The sequence below is a fragment of the Mauremys reevesii genome, linkage group 1 (assembly GCF_016161935.1).
Source record: "Mauremys reevesii isolate NIE-2019 linkage group 1, ASM1616193v1, whole genome shotgun sequence".
NCBI lineage: Eukaryota > Metazoa > Chordata > Testudines > Geoemydidae > Mauremys > Mauremys reevesii.
The window spans coordinates 355,368,921-355,395,807 of NC_052623.1; the positions used below are offsets into that span (position 1 = coordinate 355,368,921).

Genomic DNA, 26,887 nt, shown 5'->3' on the forward strand with positions numbered 1-26,887 from the left:
CGGAAAACTAAGCGGCTGCCTAGGGCGCCTAGTGGTTGGGGGCGCCTAAAAGCCCGCTCAGGCCAGGAGGTGGAGTGGAGGCGAGCTGGGGCGGGGGGGCGCAGGGAGGGCCGCCCTCAGTAATGGGGGGGGCGCACAGGGGAATCACTCCCTGCCCCACATCACCTCCACTCTGCCTCCTCCGCTGAGCACACAGCCCAGCTCTAAGTCTCCTCCAATCGGCGCCATGCCACCCGCCGGCTGCCCCAAGCGCCCTGCCCCGCCGAACACCCCCGAGCGCCGCCCTGCCCTGCCGAAACACCCCCAGCGCCGCCTGCCCTGCGAAACACCCCCAGCGCCACGCCACCCTGCCGAAACACCCCCAGCGCCACGCCACCCTGCCGAACACCCCCAGCGCCGCCCTGCCCGCGACACCCCCAGCGCCATGCCACCCGCCAAACACCCCAGCGCCACGCCGCCGCTGAAACACCCAGCGCGCCACCCTGCGAAACACCCCCAGCGCCCGCCACCGCGGCTTACCCCCAAGCGCCCTGCCCGCCGAAACACCCCCAAGCGCCACGCCACCCTGCGAAACACGCTAGCGCCGCCCTGCCCGCCAAACACCCCCAAGCGCCGCCTGCCCTGCGAAACACCCCAAGCGCCATGCCACCCGCGGCTTACCCCAAGCGCCGCGCCACCCTGCCGAAACACCCCCAAGCGCGCCCGCCCGCCAACACCCCAGCGCCGCACCGCCCGCCAAACACCCCCAAGTGCCGCCCGCCCTGCCGAAACACCCCAGCGCCATGCCACCCCGCGACACCCCCCAAGTGCCGCCCGCCCGCAAACACCCCCGAGCGCCGCCCGCGAAACACCCCCAAGCGCCATGCCACCCTGCGAAACACCCCCGAGCGCTGTGCCGCCCACCGCCAAACCCTCCCCGAGTGCTGCGCCACCGAAACACCCACCCGAGTGCTGTGCTACGCTGCTGAAACACCGTCCCCCGAGCACCACGCCACGCTGCCGAAACAAAAACAACAACAAAAAAACCCTTGAGCGCCGCTAAGCCAAACCAACCCCCCGCCCCCCAAAATAATAAATAATAATAGGAGATATACCCATCTCCTAGAACGGACTTTGAAAGGTCATTGAGTCCAGCCCCCTGCCTTCACAGCAGGACCAAGTACTGATTTTTGCCCCAAATTCCTAAGTGGCCCCCTCAAGGATTGAACACTCAACCCTGGGTTTAGCAGGCCAATGCTCAAACCACTGAGCTATCCCTCCCCTTCCTCAACAAAACCAATCCTGAGTGCCCCCCGCCACCCCAAGATTGGCCACCCCTTACAAGGTGCCGCCCCAAGCACGTGCTTGGTCGGCTGGTGCCTGGAGCCGGCCCTGTGTGCAACCTACCTGCCAGGTACCAAGGGCCACAACAAGGGCTGGGTTCAGCCTATCCGAGGGCCCTTCTCTAAAATACACCGAACGACAGCTCATGCCGGGCTCCTATTTCTGGCTCGGGGAAATTAAAATAAACCCTGGCAGGGCACCGTTGCAGGTGGGTCTTCTCCACTCATCAGCACTCAGGGGCCTTGGGAATATGGAACTGGATGGATCTTTTGCTTTAGCGAAAAGAGAAGTCAAAAGAAACATGAAAACCCTACAGATAAATATTTTACATACAAGAAATCGAGTGAGCCAGAGCGCTGCATTAGGAATTTGATTTCAATGGGAGTCAGGTGCCTAAATACCTTTAAAATCTGGCCCGTCCTCAGCCCCATAGTTCCAAGTAATAACTGGCCGGCTTCTTGAGGCTCAGATCTCATAGTCTGAGCACTACCCATCTCACAGGTCCAATTAGTTGCAGTGGTAGCCCAGTGGTGGCTGTGCTGTACCAGTTCAGAGAACCACTCCATGAGCTCCTGCTCAGCTGTGCAGCTGCCTACTCCAGTTCTGGGACATCTGCTCTGCCTCCTCCGGCCTGGGGGTCGACGGGGTGTGAAGCGGTGTGCAATGAACTCAGTGCCGCAGCTGGTCCGGGCAGGCCTGCTACAAAGACAACTATGTGGGTGAAGCCAGACAATCACTGTGCTCTCGCATGAACTCACACAGGAAAATGATAAAAGTCAAAAACCCCTATATCTGATCACCCTATAAGCCATCACTCTAGATCTGACCTCTCAGTCCTCATCCTCAAAGGAAACCTGCACAACACTTTCAAAAGATGAGCCCGGGAGCTTAAATTCATAACTTTGCCAGATACTAAAACTCATGGACTGAATAGAGACACTGGATTTATGGCTTATTACAACAATTTGTAACCCACTAACAACCTCCGGCAGCTACCGTTCCCCTCCTCCCTTCCTTTCCCCCATGACTGGAGGGGTGTTAACAGGCCACCTCACCTTGTCTGGTCCCTTGAAATATGCTAACTACTTATGCTAAACAATCTGTTCCACCTTGTATTTAGCTGAGACGCCCTGAGTATGTTTCCCAGGCCTGAAGAGGAGCTCTGGGTAAGCTTGAAACCTTGTCTTGCTCACCAGCAAAAGTTGGTCCGATAAAAGCTATTACCCCACCCACCTTGTCTCTCTAATATCCTGGGACTGACATGGCTACAACAACCCCGCATACAATGCAAAGCTTTTGTCTTTCTAAGTTATTTCTGTGATGCATGGGCCCAGGCAGTTCAGTTTACCTCCAGGGCTGGTCAGAGCTGTGTCAGGTGACTTCAGCTCGGGGCGGGGGTTGAAGGTGACTGTCAGTCCTTTCTGAGATGACTGGCACATCAACCCTTGAGTCAATTGTCTTGCCAGCAATATTCAGTTTCACTCTCTAGGCAGACTCTGATAGATCCCAGAAACAATGGCCCTTAGTTGTCTGTAATATGAGTCAACTCCCTGACTGCTTTGGTGCAGCGAACAGCTGCAAAATGTCCATATTTCATGCATGTATTACGCCTTGCGTCTCTGGCTGGACAGGCGTCATCTCTTGGGATATGGCTTTTTCCACACCTTGTGCACACAGGCTGGAATTGGTCCCTCTTAGCCCGGGAGTGCTCCCTCCTTGCGTCAGGGGGTTCATAATAATTACTTCTAACACTCAAGTGGCTGTTTGTAGTTTCTAAGCTAATTTCAGGTTTTTCAATGTTTGTCAAGTTTGCTCTAGGTTTTGCAGTCTCATCATCTCAGACTGCTCTCTGTATAGCCGAGGCTAGAGTTAAATCTCTCTACAGCTGTAGCTGCTGTGAAAGGGTTTCATCTGTTAACCCAATAACCAGCCTGTCTTTGGTATTTTCATTTTTGCATTCCCCAAAATCATAGTTTTCAGCCAATACATGCAGAACTCTTATAAAACATTCAATATTCCCCCCACTCCCACCCCAGTTCTTGAATTTTCTGGAGAAAACATGCTCTTTCACACACCACATTTCTCTGAGGTGTAAAGTATGCAGCAAACATAGCCAGAACCCTTTCATAGCCATCTTTGTAACTGTCTTCAGTAAAGTCAGAAGATTTAAAGATATGCTTTACTTGCTTTCCCATAGCATAACTTAGAGACAATACCTAGATCGCTCCAGTTTCTTCGTGCAGCTTGATAGCAATGCAAAATCTTGCAAAATACTGCTTCCAGTCTGTCCGTTCTGAAGGTTTGTCAAAGCTGAAGTGCTCTGGCGCATCGAAGAGAGGCGATGTTGATGAGATACTGCAACCTTTGGTGCTTTGTTCCTTCTTGTCTCTGTTCTCAGTTTACTCCTGACACCATGTCTTGTATATACCTCAGATGTGTTCATCATAAAATCCTTTAACACTCTTCCAGGTATAGCTGAGGTTAGCTTAAATCAGCAGTTCTCAACCAGGGGTCTGGGGCACTCTGGGGGGGCCATAAGCAGGTTTTAGGGGGTCCACCAAGCAGGGCTGGCCTTAGACTCACTGGGGCACAGGGTCCCAAACCCGGGGCTGAAGCCGAAGCCTGAGCAACTTAGCTTTGCAGGGCCCTCTGTGGTGTGAGGACCTGGGCAATTGCCCTGCTTGCTACCCTCTAATGCTTCCCTGGCTTTTGTATGCAGAAAAAAAAGGCAGTTACTCACCTTTGTAACTGTTGTTCTTCGAGAGGTGTTGCTCATATCCCTTCCAGTTAGGTGTGCGCGCACCGCGTGCACAATCATCGGAGAATTTTTACCCTAGCAACATCCAGTGGATCAGCTGTGGAGCCCCCTGGAGTGGTGCCTTCATGGTGCTGGATATATACCCCAGCCGACCCGGCACCCCCTCAGTTCCTTCTTGCCGGCTACTCTGACAGAGGGGAAGGAGGACGGGTCTGGAATGGATATGAGCAACACATCTAGAGGAACAACAGTTACAAGGGTGAGTCACCGTCTTTTCTTCTTCGAGTGCTTGCTCATATCGATTCCAATTAGGTGGCTCCCAAGCCTTACCTAGGCGGTGGGGTCGGAGTGAGATATCGCTGAGTGCAGAACTGCTGAGCCAAATGCAGCATCGTCTCTGGACTGCTGGACTATTGCATAGTGGGAGGCAGAAGTATGCACTGATGACCAAGTAGCAGCTCTACAAATCTCTTGAATTGGCACCTGTGCCAGGAAAGCAGCTGAAGAATCATAGATTATTAGGGTTGGAAAGGACCTCAGAAAATCATCTAGTCCAACCCCCTGCTCAAAGCGGGACCAATCCCCAAGTGGCCTCCTCAAGGATTGAGCTCACAACCCTGGTTTTAGCAGGCCAATGCTCAAACCACTGAGTTCTGCTTAGCTATACCTTAACCAATCATTTTACTGAAATTTAACTAACCAATCCTAACATACTGTAACATGGTTATTTAACCAATTATATCCCACCACCTTAACTGGTTTACACCCAACAAAATTAATTATACAGCAGAGAGAAACAATCACAGAACCAGACAGAGATTATACAGACAAACAACAGGGAAGTGGAGACTGCAGTGATAGAAGAACACAGAAATGAGGGTTTCACACCCCAGCTGTTGATAAGTGAGTTCTTGCCAGACAGGCTGCTATCAAACTAAGTTTCCTTTTCCATCTTCTAGGCTCTTCCCTTTCTCTGGAGGTGACAGGGATATCAGGACAGGATTGTATTCCTAACAGCCCAATAGCACCTTATTTCAATGTGACTAGTTTGGGATGTGAGGATGTGACCATACACTTCCCAGCTTATGGCTGCCTCTGCTGCTTAGCCGAAGGCCTTAGTCTGAGAACCAGGCCTCAGATTGCCACAGGAAGAGAAGGCCCTTACACCGGCAGACAGTGATTTTGATTCTTTCTTTTATACCTCTATATCTAGCTAAGTGATAAGAATACACCTAAATTCTTAAAGTACAGGCCTTTGCAGACAGGCCTGAATATCTATATCCTAACAGTGTCCAGCATCACCCTCGCCCTGGTCAGGAGCAGAGACGCCTGGACGCGAGTTCCCCTCGGACTGCGATGAGTGCGAGGCAGAACATGAGGGCCAGGGTGGTGCCAAATGCGACTGCGTCGATTCTCCAGGAAGCGGTGGAGACCGGGACTGAGTCACCGGTAAGCAGTGTCACTGAGATGTTGGGGAGCGGTGTTGGGACCGAGACTGGGTCAGGCCTGGGTCAGTACCGCGATCCGGATCTTGGCCGCGACGATGACCGTCTGCGAGAGCAGTGCCGTGATCGTCTCAGGGAGGGCGATCGGCGCTCTGAGCAGTGCCGGGATCAATGTTGGGAATCCGATCGGTACCGTGAGTCGGAGCCGCATCGTGAGCCAGAGCGGTGCCATGAGTACAACCGAGGATGCGAGTATGACCGATGTGAGGGAAGCGGCATCGGGACTGTGAACAGCGCCGGGAGCGGGCTGGAATCTGGAACCGGGACTGGTGCCGTGCTTCTGCCGGAGGAGTTCCTGGACGTACCAGGGCCGGCTTGCCCCTAGATGATACCGCACGAATCGGAGGTGGTACCATGGTCTGTGGCAATGCCGGGTCCATCAGGGCAATGAGGTCTCACGCTGCTGCAAAAGTTTCTGGCGTCGATGGAAGCCGGGGCTCAACCACGGTCTATGTCGCGGAGCCTGTGCGCACCGGACTCAATGGCTCTTCCCTCGGTGCCGGAGTCGACGGTGCCGGTGTCGGCGCTTGTACTCTCAGTCGCTCCGTAGCTGGACACGACTCTGAGGTTGGCCTCCGGGGTGCCGGCGACTGCTGAGGCGGATCCGTCGTCTCTGGCCTGCGGTGCCGCTTCTGGCCAGGCGAGAGAGATCGGCACCGGACCGATTGTGCTGGCGGTGCCAGGGAAGCCCGGTGCCACGTGTCTCTGATAGAGTCCGTCCATGGCCCAGTACCTGCTGCTGACGCCGTAGTGCTGCGCACCGAAGCGCCCGGTGCCGGGTCTCGGCGCGCCGCCGGAGGGTCGGGGCTAAGAGCCACCTCCATTGAGAGCTGCTTTAATGGAAAGTCCCGCTCTTTCTTGGTCTGGAGTTGGAAAGCTTTACAAGTCTTCCACTTTTCGGCCTGCTGAGACACCCCAGGCACTTCAAGCAGGAGTCGTGGGGGTCGCCCGTTGGCATAGGGTTAGAGGAGGCCGAACTAGGCTTAAAGCCGAGAGCCTTGGGCATGAGCCCAAGCGGCGGGCGGGGAGGAGGGGAAAATCCCCTTCCAATCCACTAACCTAACTCTATATACACAACAACTACAACTAGAACCAGAGCACAGAGGGGACCATTGTGGGACCAGAGCAGTACACTAATGTCCCACAAGGCACTGCGCCGGACAGCAGTGTGGGATATACCAGGACACCTACCGGGTGTGCACACATTTTCCATCGATGCAACCACACGTGGTGAGTAAGCACAGCGGTGATGCAAGCACCCAAGCGTGCATGCGCCCAAGCAATATACAAAAATCCGCATCTGTACACCCAACGTCAATCAAACTGCGTAGCATTGAGCCGGCCCTAGTCTGCTTTGCATCGTGCAGAACTTTCCACCCAGTGATCCCTGCACAGAGGAGTCCGCGTATACCCAGCTCTGACAGCCTGGATTCCACCATGAGAAATGTCAGGGCATTTGCCAAGCCTGAGATGCTTTGTTGAACGCTACATTGATCAGCATCGAATGCCTCCATTTCCTGGATACTTACTTTTCATGAAGCAGCCTAGCAGGAAAATAAGCCAAAGAACCACAGCTCCTCCAAAAATAAATCTGATGAGGATGATTGGCACAGGTAACAGCGCTGCTGGAGACAGGGGAGAGAAGAGAAATGCATTTGTTTATCACTGTTGATCCCTGCTGAGTAATCATCATCAACATCTTATACTGGATGGGAAGCAAGGAATTAACATGCCAGAGCCTTAACAGGTGCAGGTAAGAAACAATAGCATCTGGAATCCCATTGCTGAGCAAAGACCTTCTCAATGAATGGTAACCCCAAGAGTCATGCAGTAAACACAGCGCAACAACTCCCTATGGCCCTGCTGGCATTGCGGTGTTCCCTCACCACGAGCCAACATCAGCACATGTCAGGGCAACACCACAGCAAAGCCGAGGAACAGCCAGACTGGGACCCATCCAGTAGCCTGTCTCTGACTGAGGCCAGCACCAGATGTTTCAGAGGATGGTCCATGGAACCCCATATTGGGCAGATGTGGGGCAATATGCCCCCCCATATTAGGTCTTCTCCTAATCTCTTTAGTTAGAGTTGGTCTTAAACCCTGAAGCATGAGGTTTAATCTCCCAAAATGTACGTTAGCATTAACTGTAAGAACTCCCGACATTCTTGCTAGCCATACAAACGTCCAATCCCTTTTTGAACCTTCCTATGTTTTCAGTCTTGACAGCATCCTGTGGCAAGGAGTTCCACAGCTTCATTACCTGTCGTGTGGTGTAGTAGGCAGTTCACCACCAGGGTGCCCTCTTGTGTCTGGGCATGGCATCACGGCGAGTCTGCCTCTAGTTGTTCGCTCTCCACTGGCTTCAGTCCCTGCTTATGGGATGCTAGTTATTGAGGCTCGACCACAGTTAGCTAGTGCCTTGCTCCTCTTGGGATATGCAAAGAGTCCAGCAGCTGATAATCCTAGGATCAGCCAAGAGGGTCAACAGGCCTCCCCTGAGTCTATGTTTTGAGGTCTCTGCTCTCTTGGTTTTGGGGCTTTGATTCCATCCAGGTTCTCTCATACCAGGGTAGTCTTGTGACCCTCGGCACCCCCTAGGGGTTAGTAGGGGAACTTAAGCCCACCCTCTCCGCTGCGTTCCAATCCAGGGCCCTGGGGTAATCAGCCAAGGTTTGCACCCAAAGGTGCTGTGCTTCTCCTTCCCTGGATTGCCTCCTGCCAGTCCCCTGCTCCAAAAGGACAAACTGAAGACATGAAATAAAATAAATCAGAGGTCAGAGCCCTTCTGAGTGTGGAGCGGCCTTTTCCACAGCAGGTTGGGTAGGGTCCCAAAAGCCAGTGGCCCAGGCAGCTGAACCTCTTGCAGGAGGAGCTGAGGCATAGGTCAGTTCCCCTCCGCTCTGTTCTGTTTGCTCTTCAGGGACAGCAGGGTGGGGCTGCGTTAACCTCTTCCTTTCCAGTGCGGGGTTTGCACACCTTGTCGCACATGGAAGAACGTTCGCTGGTATAGACCACTGGCCTAGATACGCCAAACCTGCTGATACAGGATCAGGCCTCTTGAGGACCAGAGTGGAGTCAGTCATCGCTGGCTAGTGCAAAGACCGGTACTAAATATTTCCTAAGTCAATGCTAAAATACAAGCAAGATAAGAAGTGGGCAGGTGGGGGATTAAGTTATAAACCCTGAGGCAGAGCTACAATTCAGGGTGGAGCAGATAAACTAGCATTTAAGAAACTGCACTAGGTAAAAGATGGATATTTCCACATTTCTGGTACTTTCAAACTTAGGCCTTGGCTACACTTGCAAATTTGCAGCACTGCAGCAGGGTGTGAAAACACACCCGCTCCAGCGCTGCAAATTGCGGCGCTGCAAAGCACCAGTGTGGTCAAAGCCCCAGCGCTGGGAACCGCGCTCCCAGCGCTGTCCGTTATTCCCCACAGGGAGGTGGAGTACAGACAGCGCTGGGAGAGCTCTCTCCCAGCGCTGGCGCTTTGACTACACTTAGCGCTTCAAAGCGCTGCCGCGGCAGCGCTTTGAAGTGCAAGTGTAGCCAAAGCCTTAGTAATTTCATCTCATGCTCATCCCTAATACATCACAATGGGAAATCCCGGGTGCACATCTTAACTTCCATGAGAATTATGCTGCATGCATCAAGAGGGTTTGTGTCGTACGTAGACATATAGCTGTTGTGACTCTTGTCTCTTCACTGTGCCTTTAAACTACTAAGGCGTCTGCCTGCCTGCATAGGCAGCTGCCATTTTGGAAGGCAGAGGGCATGCGGCTTATTACAGAAACACACACACGCTGCGCTCTCCCTCTCCCATAGAGACTTCACTTACTTTCTAGCTTGTTTGATTGCTTCCCTTAATAGAAACCATTCAGAGTGAACACAGACGTGTGCAGAGACGAATTCAGAGCAGGCTGAATATCCACCCAATACTCAGTGTTTGCTTCTGCAGCGGAACAGAGAATGAGCCATTTGGTACAAACCTGGGCCCCTAACCACATGCCGTAAACTGCTTCCTCCTTACTCTTTTCTGCTCTATGGTCACGCAGTAGGTGTGAAGATAATGCCCGGGGCATTGCTCAGACCGTGTTCAGCTGCTGCAGTGTCTGAGCAGGTTATCTTGAAAATGATAAAGATGGGCTCGGGGGGAGGGGAGGCCAGGGAGTGGTCTCATAGCACTGTAGAAATCCCAGTACACTGCATGGCTGTGTGTGTCTGAAGCAAAATCAACCCACTGCAACACACACTGGCTGGCTGGCTGCACACTGTGCACAAGGCAAGCCAGCAGGCTGAGTACGTACACTTAGAGCAGAGCGATAATTGGCTTTTCGGTTCAGGAGCCGAAACGAAACATGGAAAATGTTTCATTTCGGGTGGAACAAAATGTTTAGTTTACCCCAAACAATTATTTTTGTTCTTTCCGTTTAATGTTTAGGTGTTTTTACCCTTTAGAAAGATAAATCTAGCGACGTTTTGAAACAAAACTCCCAATTCCAGGAAAGCAGCTGGGGATGACTGCCGGGGTTTTCAGCTGAGTTGATTTGGTAGCTGTATTGTGGTCAATAAACAAGCCCTGAGGAGAGGAGTAGTGCACGTGTAACACAGGCCGACCCCAGTCATCCGTGGGCGGGATCGAACCTGGGACCTCAGGGCATGAGCCTCTACTGCATGAGCTAAAAGCCACGTGGCCACTTGCTGGGACAAAACTCCACACCCAGGAGGTGTGTGGGTTACACGTGGCTCCTGATTTCCTTTCCCTGACTGCTGAGAATGCTCACTAGTCTGCAGTGTTTACAACTGTTAAAGAGAGACCCTGCCCCAATGCGTTTGCAGTCTATCCATCCCACGAGACAACACCACCAGGACAAAAGAGAGACGTGGGGATTGGGAGGAGAAGGTAAAGAGTAAACCATTAGCTTTGTAAGGGACTTATGTAAGCCATACTCTTAATAATAATTATTATGAATTATCGGCATGGTGGTAGTGGCTAGAAGTCCAGTCCTGGATCCCATTGTGCTAGGGGCTGTACAAAACACAGCAGAAAAAGATGGCCCAGACTCAAAGAGCTCACGATCTAGGACAAGAGACGACAGACAAGGCAGCCCAAAAAAACCCAATTTGCCAGTATTGGTCAGCATGCTGGGCCGTGGTCTGTGGTTCTGATGTCCAATCTTTTTGAGTACAGTTAAGTTACTTATGTATTTGGTTTTGTTAGAAAATAGCTCTAGGTACAGACAGCTCCTGCTCTCACCAGAAGCCTAAAATGAATGGGAACAGCAGGACATTTGACTGGGCAGAGGTCTGCTCTGACACAGCAATCGATGAGCCTGCAAGTACATTCAGACCCTTCGGGCTGTGGCTCATCACCCTGGTAAAACAGAATTAATAGTGACCACACTGAAGCTGCAGTTCAGCTTCCGGGCAGACAGGAAAATGGAAACTTGGGTTTTGAAACGTGCCAAACTTGTGAACAAACCACAACCCTAAAACACTCAGTTGCCAAAATATGCTTTAAAAATAATGTCAGGCCTTATTTAAAGCCAGCTGAAATCAATGGAAAGCCTCCTCTGGACGTCAGTGGGACTGCAAAGTAGAATGGAGGCCAGGGCCACCCCGGAGGGCAAGTGGGGCAATATGCCCCAGGCCCTGCAGGGGCCCCCACGAGAATATAATATTCTATAGGATTGCAACTTTTTTTTAATGGAAGGGGCCCCTGAATTGCTTTGCCCCAGACCCCCTGAATCCTCTGGGCAGCCCTGCTGGAGGCCAGCGGTGGAACTGGGCAAAGGCGGGGTGTTGTTCGTTCTTGACCAAACATGGAGTCACAGCCGGCTGTCATTGGTACAACCACTTGCTTACAAGGCCATTTGAAACCTAGTCAGTTTCACAAAAAGCAAGTGAAAGAGCAGTGTCAGGGGTAAATTGCAGTTTCAGGTGTAGTTTGAGAGTCCCGTTGTTCTCCTTATTAATATATTTCTCTCTTCCCTGTTGCTGAGTGAAAGACTCACTAAAATGACACAGAAAACGAAGGGTTTGTCTACACATGAAAATGAATCCAGAATAAAGTTGGATGTGAATTTAAAGAGGATTATTCCTGATTATCCACTCATGGAGTTACTCTTATTCCAGAATAACAGTGCCTTATTCCAAATTAGTTGAATTCACTGGATTAAGCTAATTCAGAATAAAGCCCTCTAATTCTGGCATAAGAGTATCCACATATGGAGTTAATCAGGAATAATGAATCAGGAATAACTCCCCGTGTAGACAAATCCTAAGAGTCAAACCTACAAATGCTCATGCAAATGAGTTACTTATGTGTGCAGGATCAGGGCCTACATCCCCAGTTAAGCAAAGCATTTCAGCATCCAGCCCCATTCACTTAAGACGGTGCTTAATTTTAACTACGTACTTACACACCGTTACTCAGTGGTGTTTCAGGACATGCTTAGTTTTAAGCACGTGAATTCAACGGGATTTAAACATGTGCTTAAATCTTTTGTGAACAGGGAAATGGACTAATTAAACTCAGTCTAATTAACGGCACAGAGGAAGCAGTGAAACTGGCCATACATAAAGGGCTGTTGAATGCCCAGTCAGCAATCCGTTTCCAGCTACAGGATGCTCCGCTGTTCCTTGCAATGACAGCAGGTCGGAAGTTTCCAGGCTGAAGCGCTATATTTAAGTTCACAACATCCCATTAAAGCCTGGATGACTCTAGTGCCTGCACAGGTGCATAATTTGCACATGCAATTGGGGCAAGTTTGGCTATTATTATTTTTGATTTAGTGAATGCATCCATCCCGCACTCTGGGCACATGGTCAAACCATTTTCTAAAAGTCTTTGGAATCTTCCATTGTCTCCCCCCTCCCTCGATGCATCAAGCTCAAGCTTCTCATCCTGCCCTACACAGCTTTTTCCTCTATTCGCTGCTTTTATGTCCCCCTGCACCTTCCACCCTCCTAGCCAGGACTGCTTCTTTCCCAGCCGTCTTCGCAGATTCCCCCACAGTGCTCCTACACCTGGAAAGCCTTCTCTGAATTGATGCATAAGGCCATTACCCTCTCAGATAGCCAGACCTCCTACCTTTATTTTTTGCCCTGGGTATCCAGAGAATCCTGCGTGTCTCAGCTGTGAGCTGTCTAACCAAACAGGTCACTTCCGTCCCATTCTGGCAGTCGGTCACATTCACCCAGGCCTGTAGGGTCGTGTTGAAGGTCCCATCACCAGTCATGACGGCTGAAGCATTGTCTGCCAGCGCCGCGTACCCCCCGCACGTTGCGTTCAGTGTGGCGTACAGAGATTGTGGATAAAAGTCCCTCACTGCACAGGTCACTAGGGCCGTGGGAAGAGCTGCTTCCGAGGGCGAAGCAAAGAGCCAGACTTTGGGCAAAGCTGCAGAGGAGAAGAGAACCAGGTAAATCAGATTACAGATTGGGGGTGGGGGGGGATGGAGATCTAGAGGGCCTCGTTGTGACGACAGGCATCTGTGTGGCTATTTATTTGTTCAGGTACATTGGAGTGTCAGAGATTCGCAGACCCCTATTCTGAGCCAGAGGCGCCGACCCCGTGGGTGCTGCGGGGCTGGAGCACCCACAGAAAAAAAAATAGTGGGTGCTGAGCACTCACCAGCCACCCGCCGATCAGCTGTTCAGTGCATGCTGCCAGTCAGCTCCTCCCCTTCCCCCCAGTGCCTCCCACCCACTGCCGATCAGCTGTTTGGCAAGGGGCGGGAGGCACTGGGGAGGGAAGGGGGAGCAGCGGGGACGGGAAGAGGAGCAGCCAGGGCGGGGTGCATTCGGGGCAGAGGACAGAGCGGGTGCAGAAAGAGGCAGGGTGGAAGTGGAGCCTCGGGGGAGAGGCTGGGGAGAGGTGGAGTGGGGGCGGGGCCTTAGGGGAAGGGGCGGAGTGGGGGCGGGGCCTTGGGGCGGGGCAGAGTGGGGGCGGGGCCTTGGGGCGGGGCACCCCTGGGGAAAGCAGAAAGTCAGCGCCTGTGCTCTGAGCTCTTACGTGGGATTTAAGCGGTGACTTTATGCCGGTACAACGTGCAGGGGTGAATTTCACCCATACAGAATACGACACACACCCCAGCTCTCCCTCATCCCTCATCTGAGCTGCAAGACAAATTCTCCCCCTCAATGGACAGGTGTCACATAAACTGGATTTAGGTCCTGGAGGCCAGGTCCTCAGCTGGCGTCAATTGCCTTAGTTCCATGACTGCTGAGGGTCTGGCCCCTGCTATTTGTGTAAATGATCCTTACCATAGACTTCAAGCTGAGTGCCGGGCCCTTTCAGGATCACCGTAGGAGGTGGCACGTTTTTAATCATTGTACACACGTAGGTTCCCTGGTCGTTGATCTGCAGGTTTTTAATGAGCAGCAAAGATCTTGAGTTTCTCTGGTGCGTCACAGAAAACTTGCTCTGTGGGTCCAGGTGTTTGGAACTGATGGCCGTCTTCACGGTCAGGATGGTGCCCGGGCCCCTGTCCCCACTGGCGAAATGCCATTCGGAGTGGAAGTCAGGGTAGTTACAGACGTCGCAGGAGCAGGGCAGCGTCACAGACTCCCCTCTGAGGGCTCTGACAACTGGAGGCTGATCTAGACCCAGGTCTTGTGTGGACGCAGCTAAGGAAAAGGAGAGTGGGGAGTAAGTCCCGACGCAAGCGTTCGGTCCGGAGTAACTCCAGGAGGCTCTGTCTACACAGCAAAGGCAGCCATGTCAGGGAACCTGGTTACGCGACAGCTGCCCCCACCCCACGCCATCCAGTTACAAACGTTGCTGCAAGTTGCCGCGTAGGTGTGACGCTGACCACATGCAGAACTTCATGCAGATTTCCTTGCCTAATAAACCCCGTGTCACTTCCATGACAGAGCTGCCTGATATTCAGGGACGGCTCCAGAGGTTTTGCCGCCCCAAGCAGCCAAAAAAAAAAGCCGCGATCGCGATCTGCAGCAATTCATCGGGAGGTCCTTCGCTCCGAGCGGGAGTGAGGGACCCTCCGCCGAATTGCTGCCGAATCCCTGAAAGTGCTGCCCCGCTCCTGAGTTGCCGCCCCAAGCACCTGCTTGATAAGCTGGTGCCTGGAGCTGGCCCTGACGATATTAACATGGCTCCTTGGCAGATTTTCAGCGTCACACACTGGGCTGGTTCTCTGGGAATCTTCCCACCACCCAAGGTGCTTTTCCACGGCACAAAGCAGTAGGCTCTAAAAAGTGACCATTAAAAAAAAATAATTTCTCTGCTGCCTGTGTTGATAAATATGTTGCTACTTTGTAGCTTGGAAGTTGCAGAAGAAGATCCTAGGTCGTAGCCAATCAGGGTTGGAAGGGACTTCAGGAGGTATCTAGTCCAACCCCCTGCTCAAAGCAGGACCAATACCCAGACAGATTTTTGCCCCTGATCCCTAAGTGTCCCCCTCAAGGATTGAACTCACAACCTTGGGTTTAGTAGGCTGAGCTGTCCCTCCCCCCAGATAAAGCTAACTCAAGGAAAAGTGGTGTTTAAGAAAACTCACAGGTAATATGTTGCAGAGATTAACTGGGTTCTTTTCAAGGCTGATCTAAGAGGCAGACCAAACAGCAGGGTTGCCCGTGTGGCTGGCCCTGGGGACCACCTAAACAGTGGCCCCGAGGCGGCTGGAGTAGCTGCTGCTTGGCGACCCTCGGCAGCTGGTGCCGCGGGCCCTGGCCCAGTCCCCCAAGGTGTTCCCTGAGCAGCACCCCGGTACCACCCCAGCTGCAGTCCCCCAGGTGCTTCAGCAGTGACCTCCCGCCCAGATTTAGTCAGGGGTATTTATAGTATAAGTCACAGACAGGTTACAGGCCGTGAATTTTTGTCTATTGCCCGTGACGTGTCCATTACTTTTACTAAAATACCCATGAATAATCATAGTCTTAATTATCAGCTGCTCAGATACTAGGGTAACGAGGCCCATATAAATACCCAAAGCAGAATGAAATCCATCATTTGTCTAACAAGTTACTCCATAACAACTCTCACAAATCTCCTTAGAATAAAAACACAGGCCAAATTCTGCTTCTGCAGCCTGCTGATTTCAATACGAGCAGAATTTGGCCCATACATCTACCAGACACCGTGCAATGTTTTTATTTCTGATGCACCACAGATGTGCACGATGCTCTGCCGTCAAATGCAAGTAGCCCAGGTCCGTACCTCAAGGAGCTTCCAATCCAAAATTAAAATCTACGCCACCCTTTACTGTCACATACAGTATAGAGCAATATATAGACAGAATATATAAGAAATGGTATTAGACACACAGAGAATACTCAGACGTGTGTGTGTATTTTATCCCCCTCCACTTAGCTGACTCAGGCGGCTGAATGGATTTTGCTCAAACGTTCCATCCACCTCATACTGCTGAGAAAATCTCTCACATTTGGAAATTCTGACAAAAAGAAATTCCACGTATTCCTCAGGATTTTTCCCCCCCAGTTTTAAGCCAGTGCTAGTGGAAACCAAACATATGACATTTAATCCCAAAAGGATTTTTTCCTCCAGAGAGTTAGGAGCTAATCAAAAGAGAGACTTTGAACAGAAAGCTCTTCTCAAGCCCTCATAGATTGTCCACTGCTTGTGAACGGTAACACACAGACACACCTTCCAGAGAACAACTACGCAAGCAACTAACTAGGGCCCTGCTCCTGCAAAGACTTAGGTGCAGGCTTGCCTTTATGCACTGCAAATAATCTCTGGACTGAATTCTCATGGTGCGTAAAGTCAAGCCCATAGGAAAGTCTGTGTAGGATTGGAACCAGGGTGCATACATACCATGCCCATCGTGTGAAAAGTGAATGCCTGTACTATAAACTGTGTGTTACAATCAACCTGAAAAAGATAAAACATTTGCAATGTTGTAGTCACACCAGTCCGGGGATTGGTCCTGCTTTGAGCAGGGGGTTGAACTAGATACCTCCTGAGGTCCCTTCCAACCCTGATTGGCTATGACCTAGGATCTTCTTCTGCAACTTCCAAGCTACAAAGTAGCAACATATTTATCAACACAGGCAGCAGAGAAATTATTTTTTTTTAATGGTCACTTTTTAGAGCCTACTGCTTTGTGCCGTGGAAAAGCACCTTGGGTGGTGGGAAGATTCCCAGAGAACCAGCCCAGTGTGTGACGCTGAAAATCTGCCACGGAGCCATGTTAATATCGTCAGGGCTATAATTTGCTATAATACGCGCCTCTGTTTGAAGATTGTTTCTGCTTATAGTATGGTACTTAGAACACGGGGCTACATCAAATTCTACATACACAGGACAGATTTTCCAGCTCAGAGATAAAAGACTGAAATTCTGCACAAAGATACATTGCTTGCAGTTGATTTGCAGCTTGATTTCAGCTTCAGCCCATGCACAAGACCAACAAATGATCATGGGTTGGCAAAAAAATGCAAAAACCTCTCCTAGGGTAAGACTACGCTCGCAGATACGCTGCGCTGGAAGAGAAAACACTAAGATTCAGCGATTCCAAGCCCAGAAGGGACCATTGGGATCATCTAGTCCAACCTCTTGTATAACCCAAGCCAGGGAACTGCCCACAATAATTCCTAGAGCAGAGCTTTAAAAAAAAATCCAGTCTTGATTTAAAAATTGTCAGTGGTGGAGAATCCACCACGACTCCTGGTAAATTGTTCCATTGGTTAATTACGCTCAAAATGTACACCTTAATCCAGTCTGAATGTGTCTAGCTGCACCTTCCAGCCCTTGGATTGTGTTAGATCTTTCTCTGCTAGGCTGAAGAACCTGTTATTAAATATCTGTTCCCCATGTAGATACTTATAGACTGTGATAAAGTCACCCCTCAGCCTTCTGTTCTTACCTCTACACAGCCCGGTCCCCAGAAGGTAGAGAGAAAATGGCAACCACGCCATGTCTCATCCAAAACTGTAACCAGTCCTTGAGTTCTTCTCCAAGCCAAGAGCAGCCACACTCATGGGTCACTCATCACAAACTGCTTGAAACCCTCTTGAAAGAGGCAGAGATCCTGCACATTTCTCCTCCTGCCCCCAACAAAATCAGGCCTGATGCAAACAAGCTGGAGGAAAAAGTGAGTCGTGACTCCTGCCCGGTGCAGTCTCTTGATTGTTAATTGGAGAGAGCAATTCCCCGAGACAGAAGAATTCAGGAGACAGGGCTGCGTAGTGGAGAGGAACAGTTAGCTCAGGGTGAGAAGATCAAACTTTGCATAATTGTGTATGTCTTGCCACCTAGTGGAAATGGAGGGAGCAGCAACCAATCGAAAATAGCTGCAAAAACCCGAAACCCAAACCCAGAATATGCTGATGCTGTTCCTAAGAGAAATAAGAATGTTTTTTGGAAATGACATTGCAGGGAGAAGAGGGCAGGAGATGCGTAGAGTAGGAAATGAGCAGGTGGAACTGTTTTGTCTGGTCTGAGATGACTGTCTAGATAACAAATAATAACTTCCAAAAAACCAGACACCTCGTCACCAGCATATGCTCTCCTCCTCCATTCTTCTCTTGCTGTGTGTTCTGTCTTCTAACCCTTGTGTTCCCCGGGCCCTAGGCCAGGCAGAATACTCTCCCCAGCCCTACAGAACTTGAAAGATTCATGACTAAAGCTACGTTTTAGTCATGGGTATTTTTAATAAAAGTCTGGAAAGGTCTCAGGCAGTAAACAAAACTTCACAGCCTGTGACCTATCCATGACTAAAACTTGGGTGCTCTGGGAGAAGGGGCGGTCCGGGGCACCAAGGGTGCTCGGACGGGGTGGCCTGAGACCCCCATTGGTGCTGGGGGGGCGAGCGGCGGCACGTGGCCCAGGAACCCGTCTAGTGCTGGTGTGTGTGTGTGCTGGCGGGACTGGCGGGCTCCCTACCCGGCTCCGCGCAGGTCCCAGAAGCAGCCAGAATATCTCTGTGGCCCCTAGGCAGAGGCACTGACCCTGAGTGCCTGCTCCGCAGCTCCCATTGGTTGGGAACCATGGCCAATGGGAGCTGCGGGGGTGGCACCTGCAGGGGGAGGCAGCACACGGAGCCACCTGGCCATGCCTCTGGCTAGGAGTCGGACATGCCGTCCGCTTCCAGGGACTCCCCCCACAAGGTAAGTGCTGCCTAGAGCCCTCACCCCCTCCTACACCCAAGGGTAGAGATCTGCTTTTCAACAGTTTCTATTTTAATATAAAGATCAAGAAGTGTAAATGAAACATTCTAGTTCCTCTGGCAGCAGAATGCACCTATCTGCAATTCAAAAGAAAACAAAACAAAAAACCCCCAACAAACTGGTGCGGTGTAAAGTAAGTAGAACAAAATATTGTTAACTGTGAAACTGCATTTCATCTGGATTGGAACTGAAATGTTTGTTTGGCCATATCTGGCAGACGCAGCCCTTATGAAAATGACGAGGAATTGGATTTGCAGTGTGGTCTATCTCTGAGCTTCATGTGTATTTTTCTGTGTAATATGCGAGACTGTGACGTCTGTGATCTCCGTGACAAACTCGCAGCCTTATTCATGAGGGAGCTGAAGCAGGTTTCTGCTCAGTTTGCAGCACGTGTGGACAGTCAGTGGCGCCACATTTCTCTGAAGCTCGACTGTTGATTCATACCAATTAGGACTAAATTTGATAGGGGAAAAAACTTCTACCTCATTCCATGTAGAAAGGTCTGGAGGCATCGAGGCAACATTCTTGCCACTGAGTTAAGGATTTTAAAGCATGTAAACACGTGGGATATCATTTTATTATTATTTATTTGTATTATTGGAGTGGCTCAGAGCCCCACTTGTTGTGCTAGGTGCTGTACAAAAACTGAACAAAAAGTCCGTTCCTGCCGCACAGAGCTTACAATCTAAGAATAAGACAATAGGCAGGAGCTGGAGACAGACGGATGGTGGAGCACAAGGGAAGAATGAGACAATGCTAGTCAACGTGATAGGCAGTGGTCTCTCCACACCGGCTGCCTTGTCAGACTCAAGTTTCCAACTGCTCGATTCAAGCTTTGTGGGTGGACCAAAGGAACTAACCAAAATCAAAACTGGTAACTGGCCCACAGGGTAGAGATCTGCTTTTCAACAGTTTCTATTTTAATATAAAGATCAAGAAGTGTAAATGAAACATTCTAGTTCCTCTGGCAGCAGAATGCACCTATCTGCCATTCAAAAAAACAATAAATCGGTGCGGCATAAAGTAAGCAGAACAAAATATTGTTCACTGTGAAACTGCATTTCATCTGGATTGGAACTGAAATGTTTTCTTGGTCATACCTGGCAGACGCAGCCCTTATGAAAATGACCAGGAATTGAATTTGCAGTGTGGTCTAACTCTGAGCTTCATGTGTATTTTTCTGTGTAACATGTGAAACTGATCTATACTTGCAATGGGGTTGGTTCGACATGGTGCCATGGTATTTTCCCAGGCCCATTTTCAGCTTCCTGTTCTAGAATGTCGGGCTGGAAGGGACTTCAAGAGGTAACCAAGTCCAGCCCCCTGCGCTGAGGCAGGACCAAGTAAACCTCGACCTGACAGGTGTTTGTCCAGCCTGTTCTTAGAAACCTCCAGTGACGGGGATTCCACAACCACCGTGGGTCCCCCAATTCTAGTACTTGACTGTTCCCATAGACGACTTGTGCCTCCTGATACTGGGGGAGGGGTGGCACAAGGGGAGGACCTGGGACTGCCCCACGTGTCTCCCTGGGAGGAACTCCCAGCCCCACCTCCCTGGGCCAGGGCAGCCAATCCCACTGTCTCCTGGGAGGCTGGGGCCACAGGACCGGGGAGCCTGTGTCTCTGGGCCCAGCTGGGGCCAGCCCCGGCCCCAGCTGAGCAGGGTCCAGGTGGCCACAGGCCCTGGGTGCTCTGATAGGACTTCCCGTGGGGCCTGACCCCCCAGGACTAGCGAGATGCTGCTTCCCCAGGCTCCCTTGGTGGGGACGAGGGAGCGTCAGAGACCCAGGTCCTAGATCCTCACACCAGTGTGTTCTTGGTGTGCCCCCCCCCGCCCCAGAACGCCACCTCTGCCCTGGCGCCCACCCCCCGCCCTGCTGCACGATCTCTCTGGGCGTTCGCAGAGTCTGGTGGCGCTCGTCACAAGGCTGAGCTGGCAGGAGCGGGGCACGCGGCCGTCACCGTCACCCCGACTCCACCCCCCGGGCTGGGCGGTCAGAGCTGACCCCACCCACGCCCGACAGTTTCGGGTGGTTTTTAGACCTGACCTGAACCCAGCACTTGTAGCCGGGACCTGCTGAGTTTGGCTCGGGTCACAGGGCTCTGCTCTCCGGCAGGATTCACCTCCCTGGAGGGGGATGAGCAGACTGACTAGTTGAACAGAGACCGCGGGCCTGGTCTCCCAAATCAGCCATCTCACCTTGAGGCCAGATCTGAGGAGTAGTGTTGGGTGGCCGTCTGGAGTGGGCATCCCCTGGCAGCTCTGCACGTACCTACAATGGGGTTCTGGGAGCTGGGTGGGGCAGGGGAGCAGTAGCATTAAATGGTGGGTTTCAGTCTGGGCAGAAGGTTAACGGGGGCAGCGTAAGATCCTGCACTTGGTCCCATGGTGTTTAATGTATTTATGAACAAGCTGGAAAGGGGGGTGAGGAGTGAGGTAGCCAAATTTCCAGCTGACTGTTGGAATTATTAATAATATTTGAAATGATAAAAAGTGAATAATTGGAGATATACCAATCTCCTAGAACTGGAAGGGACCTTGAAAGGTCATTGAGTCCAGCTCCCTGCCTTCACTAGCAGGACCAATTTTTGCCCCAGATCCCTAAGTAGCCCCCTCAAAGATTGAACTCACAACCCTGGGTTTAGCAAGCCAATGCTCAAACCACTGAGCTATCCCTCCCCCCAGATGATTAATATGGGAAACACCTTAACCCTGATCTAACCAGAAATTCCTTTATTAAATCCAACGGCCAAATGGGACTTACACAATTGCTCTAAACAAGACTAAAAAGCCAAGCATTTGATCAGCTGTATTGGTCAGGCAGGGATTGGCAATGAACCCTTTAGACTTTCCTTGTTATACCCTTTAACAAACAAGTGAGGTCATTGCCAATGACTGACATCCGCTAAAAACCGACTGGAGACCATTTACAACCTCCTTTCCTCCCCTCCTGGCTGACTGGCAGCTTTTTTCATTGCACCTGGGCTCACATAGCAGAGAACTCTGGTAGGTGGGCGGGAAGGTCCGTGTTGGCTCCTTTTAAGAGAGATTCTTTTTGTCTTGTTGAAAACCATCTGCCGTCACCGTTATCGGTCAGAGGCCTTTTTAGAAACCTCCCCTCATTTCATTAGTTATTTTTGGAACCAGACGTCCTCCCTCTTCGTTCCTTCTGGCCTTATAACTCTTCATTTTCAAGGCCTTCCTGCTGCTTGCTAGTCAGGGGCTTTCTTTACAACACACACACACATTTCCCAAACCAAGCTAACTTTAATTCTTCAATTTGATGCGTAACCGACATTGTCAAACAATGAGTTAGTTTAGCCAGGGTCAGAGAGCCCTGTGAGGAACTTCAGAGAGACCTAACCAAGCCAGGAAATGGGCAACATGACGGCAAATGAAATTCAGTGTTGAAAAACACAAAGCATTGCACGTTGGAAGCTGGCATTATTCTGTGAATCCTGGAGCTGTGCTGCTCCCGTGTGGTGTGAGCGGGAATTGCACATTTGGACATTTCTTTTGGACACACACACACACACACACACACACACACACACACACACACACACACACACACACACACACACACACACACACACACGGTTTACAGTTTCCTTAGCTGCCTTTCACCCCCCCCCCCCACTATAAAAAGTGTTTCAGGGCCACTGCCAGAATGGGATGGAGAATATCACTGAAAGCAAACACAAGGCCTTAGCTGCTCCGCCTCCCCCGGGTGCCGTCTGCAGGGCTAGTCGGCCCCTCTCAGACAGGACATGGCAGAACTGGCGGTGAGTGACCAAGGGCAGTGAGTGACCAAGGGCCTGGAAACACACTCCTAGGAGCGGAGATTGAAAGGACTGGGATTGTGACATTCGAAAGGAGGTGAATAAGAGCGGGCGAGGCAGACGTCTAGAATACACTGAATGGTACAGAAAGTAGGTGGGAAGCTTTTGTGCATCTCAGCAACTCTGGTCTTCCTAGCATCTTCCTCAGGCCGAGTGGACTTTGACACGTGTCCTTGTCCCACTGTCTCACAAAGCACAGACATGACTAGACAGGATAGTTCGTGCCGGGCAATAGGATAAATGGCCCCAGATGTGCTTCTGCCCCAGGGAGTGCAGCATATGGGACGGTCTGAGTTGTGGCACTGGAGAGAATCACGCGCCTGTCGGTTCGTATCTTGGGACTGGCGATAGTAACTCGTTGGGGAGGGAACTGAGAGCGCACGGGAAGCCCCAGCCCCTTTCACAGCCTTTCCTGCGTAGCACCGGGGCTCCCCTGTGGGCAGCGCTTGCCAGAGTATTCCTGCAGTCGTGGGGTGAGCCGCGGCATCCCAGGAGTGGGGAACGGTCCTGTTAGCGTTCAAAGGGAAAATTGCCAGTTTCAGGAGAAGTCTCCTCCATCCCTGGTGTAGGACGGGAAGGGTCGGCCTGGGTCACTGAGCCAGTCTGCTGCTGCTGCAGGCAACCCCGTCATGAGCCCATTCAGAAACGTGTCCAGTGAGTTAGGTTCACACGTGTTGCTCTTACAGCTGGCAGTGCCACATCCCAGGCTGCCTCAGGACAATCGTTTGCATTTCAGTCGGTGCACGTGGCACACAGAATGCTCGGCTGGGGGTCTGTTCCCAGCAAGGACGTGAAACAATGGCCAAAGCCCGACTTTCCAGTAGCCTGGTAAATAGGTAAGAGGTGCAGCTAGTAGAAAAGAGATCGTAGGATGGTAAGTGTGATAGCTTGCGGCTGTGGCCGAGCATGTGCAGTGGGGATGTGACTGGGGCACGGGGCTGCCCGGCACGGCGGGGATGTGACCAGGGCACGTGGCTGCCCAGCATGATGGGGGCCCGGGGCTGCCCGGTGCGGCGGGGACGTGACCAGGACACGGGGCTGCCCGGCGCTGCGGGGACGTGACTGGGGCACGGGGCTGCCCGGCGCTGCGGGGACGTGACCGGGGCATGGGGCTGCCCGGCGCTGCGGGGACGTGACTGGGGCACGGGGCTGCCCGGTGCGGCGGGGACGTGACAGGGGCATGGGGCTGCCCAGCACGGCCGGACCCTTATGACCCTGGTCCAGCACAGCAGTGCCCAAACCTGGCTTCCAAGGCCACAGCACAGCTCACGGGGTCGCCTCTCCTTTCCTTGTTAACTGGCACCAGCTGAAACATTCCCACCCATGAGATCCGCTCGGATTTGGCAGCCGAATAGAAACGGTAGCGGAGCCGGTGATGGAAACCAGCCGCCTGCAGCGTGGGGTGTCAGAGCAACCTGGGGGTGGGGGGTTTGGGGGAGGCACTTAGGGACTCTAAGGGCCACCCAGGGCTTTTGCTCTAAGATCGGCCGGGCACGAGGAGACCCCAAAACATTTGCGGTGGGGGACGTTAATCGTCCCCATCCAGCTGGGATGTGGCCTTGGCAGCCAGGCTGGGCACTGCTGTGGATTTGAGGCAATAAAATTCCTCCTCCTTTTCACTGAGCTTCTCTTCTTGGGGAAGTGGCTTCGTTCTGGCAGATCCCCCCAACCATTAAAAATGGGCTTGTCCGGGATTTGAACCCGGGACCTCTCGCACCCTAAGCGAGAATCATACCCCTAGACCAACAAGCCAGCTGGGGAATGTCTCTGCCACATGTTGTCTTAGAGGAGACCTTGGCAGTGCTGGAAACCACAAGACCATGTGGCCTCTGAGGTTCAAGCAGCTGCACAGTTCTTCCCCCAGCACCTCGGCACTTTCCACCTTGGGTGGCTCAGACACAACATCCACTAGACCCTGAGACAAACCACTTCAAGCAAACCAGAGCCCCCACAAACCCAGTCCCTGCCTGCGTAAGGGGCCCGCTGCTTGCGTCTCTTTAGGAGCGATGCTGCGTTTGCGATGGGCCGCGCTGCGAGGGGGGAGCCGTGGCACAATGCACCCTGTGTTCACACCCTGCACACGGCTTCGCACAGTCCAGATCCTGGGGCCCGGGACAGTGGTGCCCCAGGCTGTAGGAAATAGGGGTGGCCCAGCACAGAGGGGCTCACTCACCCGCTGCCCAGCCAAGGCAACCCGGAGCTCCGGGAGCGACCGATGTGGCTGAACTTTGGGAGGGAAGCTGTCACCCGGGCAGCTCCTCGCCGGCACAGGGGTGGAGACAGACAGGCTCCCATGCCAGGCACCGCTAGGCACGTCCTGTGGGACTCACCTAAGCTCAGACTGTGACCGGAATGGGCTTGGACGATGCTTTCGCCTCCAGATCTCTGGGCTAACCTCAGGGCGCCCTGCGCCAGGTGACTAGTAAACCCGACGGCTGTGACAACGCGTCACCATGTGAGTGTCACTGCAAACGCTGGCCGAGATGCATCGGTCCAGGCAGTGTCCCAGTCTCTGTCTCAGGCGGCCTCACGGGGCAGAGCTCACGGGGGGAGGCAGGCGGGCTGCAACCCCAGAGGGTCCGTCTAGGAGGCGGTGAGGCCGCAATGCTGACCCTGGAGGAAGAGTGAGACCCCTTGGGGGGCTGGTCCACTCCTCCAAGAGACTGTGCCAAGGCTGGGGGCGGAGCCCGATCCTGGAGACCTGTGACTGCCCCATCATCAGAATCCCCTGCACCCCCAGCACCTCCTTTCCTTCCCCTGCCTCAGCCTGCAGCGTGTGGGTCCGGAGGAGGCCAGTGCAGAGAGCAAGGGAACAGGCTGCAGGGAAGAGGGGTGAGGGGGCTGCAGGGGGGCTGGGTCACCGTAGGGAAGGGGGAACCCGGTCACTGCAAACCCCAATCTGGTGCTGAGTTCTATACTTCGGTTTCACCAATTATCAAGTGTAAACTCCCTTACGTGGGGTCACAGACAGTCCCCGGGGGTGCGCCGATCTGTCTGGCCACCCCAATGAGCTTCTCATGGTGACAGATGGTCCCTTACGTCAAAGATCACAGCAATATTCGGGTTACTCCCCAGTCGCTCGCCCCAGGCCAGCTGCACCTTAGATCTCACACCACAGACAATGCTTGTAGCCAATCCTACAGTAAATGGTCTCGAGATTTATTCATTGGGGAAAGGAAATGGGAAAGTGATTTACAAGGTTAACGCAGGCAGATACACACATGGGTTCCAGTCTGAAGTTTCACAAAGTACTAGAAGCTTCTGTAATAAGCGAGCGCTGTCCGTCCTTTAGGGCAAACCCAGGCTAAGCAGCTGGGGATCCCTTGCTTATGCCTAGAAACCTTAGCCCCAGAGGAGTCCAAGCAGCATGAGATCCAGTTTCTCCTTGTTAGGGGTTTTTATTCCCTTCCCCCATTCTGCTTCCAGTTGCAAACTCCGCTGAGGGGAGGGATTCACTTACACAGCTCATCTTCATGGGGGAGGGAGCAGAGGAAACAACACAACCTTTCATCCTCTTTAACGTTCCACGATCATCTGTCTGGCGTCGCTGGGCCGCCTCGTGGGGCAGGGCAGAACACCTTCTGCTGGAGACCAGCATTTCACACGAGTTAACTCCTCTCTCCTGTCTGGTCAGTTATACTCTCACGCAGGCTCACAATGCAAACGCTCAGATATGACCTGACAATACGGGAGACAGATGTTACAGGTGAGATTAATGCCGGCAGCAACTCACAGGCCTGCCCTAACATCTCAGCACATTCTCATAACTCTAATACCGCTGCAGCATGGGGCTCGGGTCACTGCAGGGTTAAACTAGTGTAAATAGTGGATTCCCTGTAACTTGAAGCCTTGAAACCATGATTTGAGGGCGTCAGTAGCTCAGCCAGTGGTGAGGGGTCTGTTACAGGAGTGCGATGGGGAGGTTCTGTGGTCTGCGAGGTGCAGGAGCTCTGACTATGACTATGATGATCCCTTCTGACCTTAAAGTCTATGAGTCTAACACTCATTGAGCCAGACTGATCCTAGCCATGTATGTGTCCGTGTTCACGTGAGAACGTCGGCAGGAGCTGGTACCTGGTCTGCCAGCAGCACAAGAGTCTCCTTTCTCCAGCTCCGGGCTACGACGTACAGAGCCGGGGACACTTCAGATCTACTCTTTAGCCTTTACCATCTACCGGGGAGGGGGGCTGATTCAAGCAGACTTGAGGCCCCCGTAGGTGTCAGGCAAATGATTGGGCGAGGGGGTGAAGGCCCGTCAGAGAGTGCTCCCCGCCTGCCCTGCTCTTTGCACCGCTGGAAACAGGA

General features: G+C 52.3%; 2 protein-coding genes and 1 non-coding gene across 6 annotated transcripts; 1 reads left to right on the forward strand and 2 right to left on the reverse strand.

Annotated features, from left to right (window-relative positions):
- Window positions 1-226: 226 nt before the first annotated feature.
- On the forward strand, window positions 227-1,042 carry LOC120380304 (vegetative cell wall protein gp1-like). Its single transcript, XM_039497935.1, has one exon. The coding sequence runs from the start codon at window positions 227-229 to the stop codon at window positions 1,040-1,042; it is 816 nt and encodes a 271-aa protein (XP_039353869.1).
- Window positions 1,043-1,629: 587 nt separating this feature from the next.
- On the reverse strand, window positions 1,630-17,692 carry LOC120394459. 4 transcript variants are annotated; one of them, XM_039518704.1, is made up of 5 exons: window positions 17,437-17,692; window positions 13,856-14,218; window positions 12,681-12,989; window positions 7,116-7,208; window positions 1,630-2,022 (listed from the first exon to the last, which is right to left on the reverse strand). In XM_039518704.1, the coding sequence occupies exons 1-5, from the start codon at window positions 17,486-17,488 to the stop codon at window positions 1,916-1,918; spliced, it is 924 nt and encodes a 307-aa protein (XP_039374638.1). In that variant the 5' UTR covers window positions 17,489-17,692; the 3' UTR covers window positions 1,630-1,915. The 4 variants fall into 4 exon arrangements, with proteins under 4 accessions (XP_039374638.1, XP_039374641.1, XP_039374634.1 ...); XM_039518707.1 differs by having other exon boundaries at window positions 1,630-2,019; window positions 7,116-7,211; XM_039518700.1 differs by having other exon boundaries at window positions 7,116-7,211.
- Window positions 17,693-24,262: 6,570 nt separating this feature from the next.
- TRNAP-AGG lies at window positions 24,263-24,334 on the reverse strand. Its single transcript has one exon. It is a non-coding gene; the product is annotated as a tRNA-Pro (tRNA).
- Window positions 24,335-26,887: the final 2,553 nt, after the last annotated feature.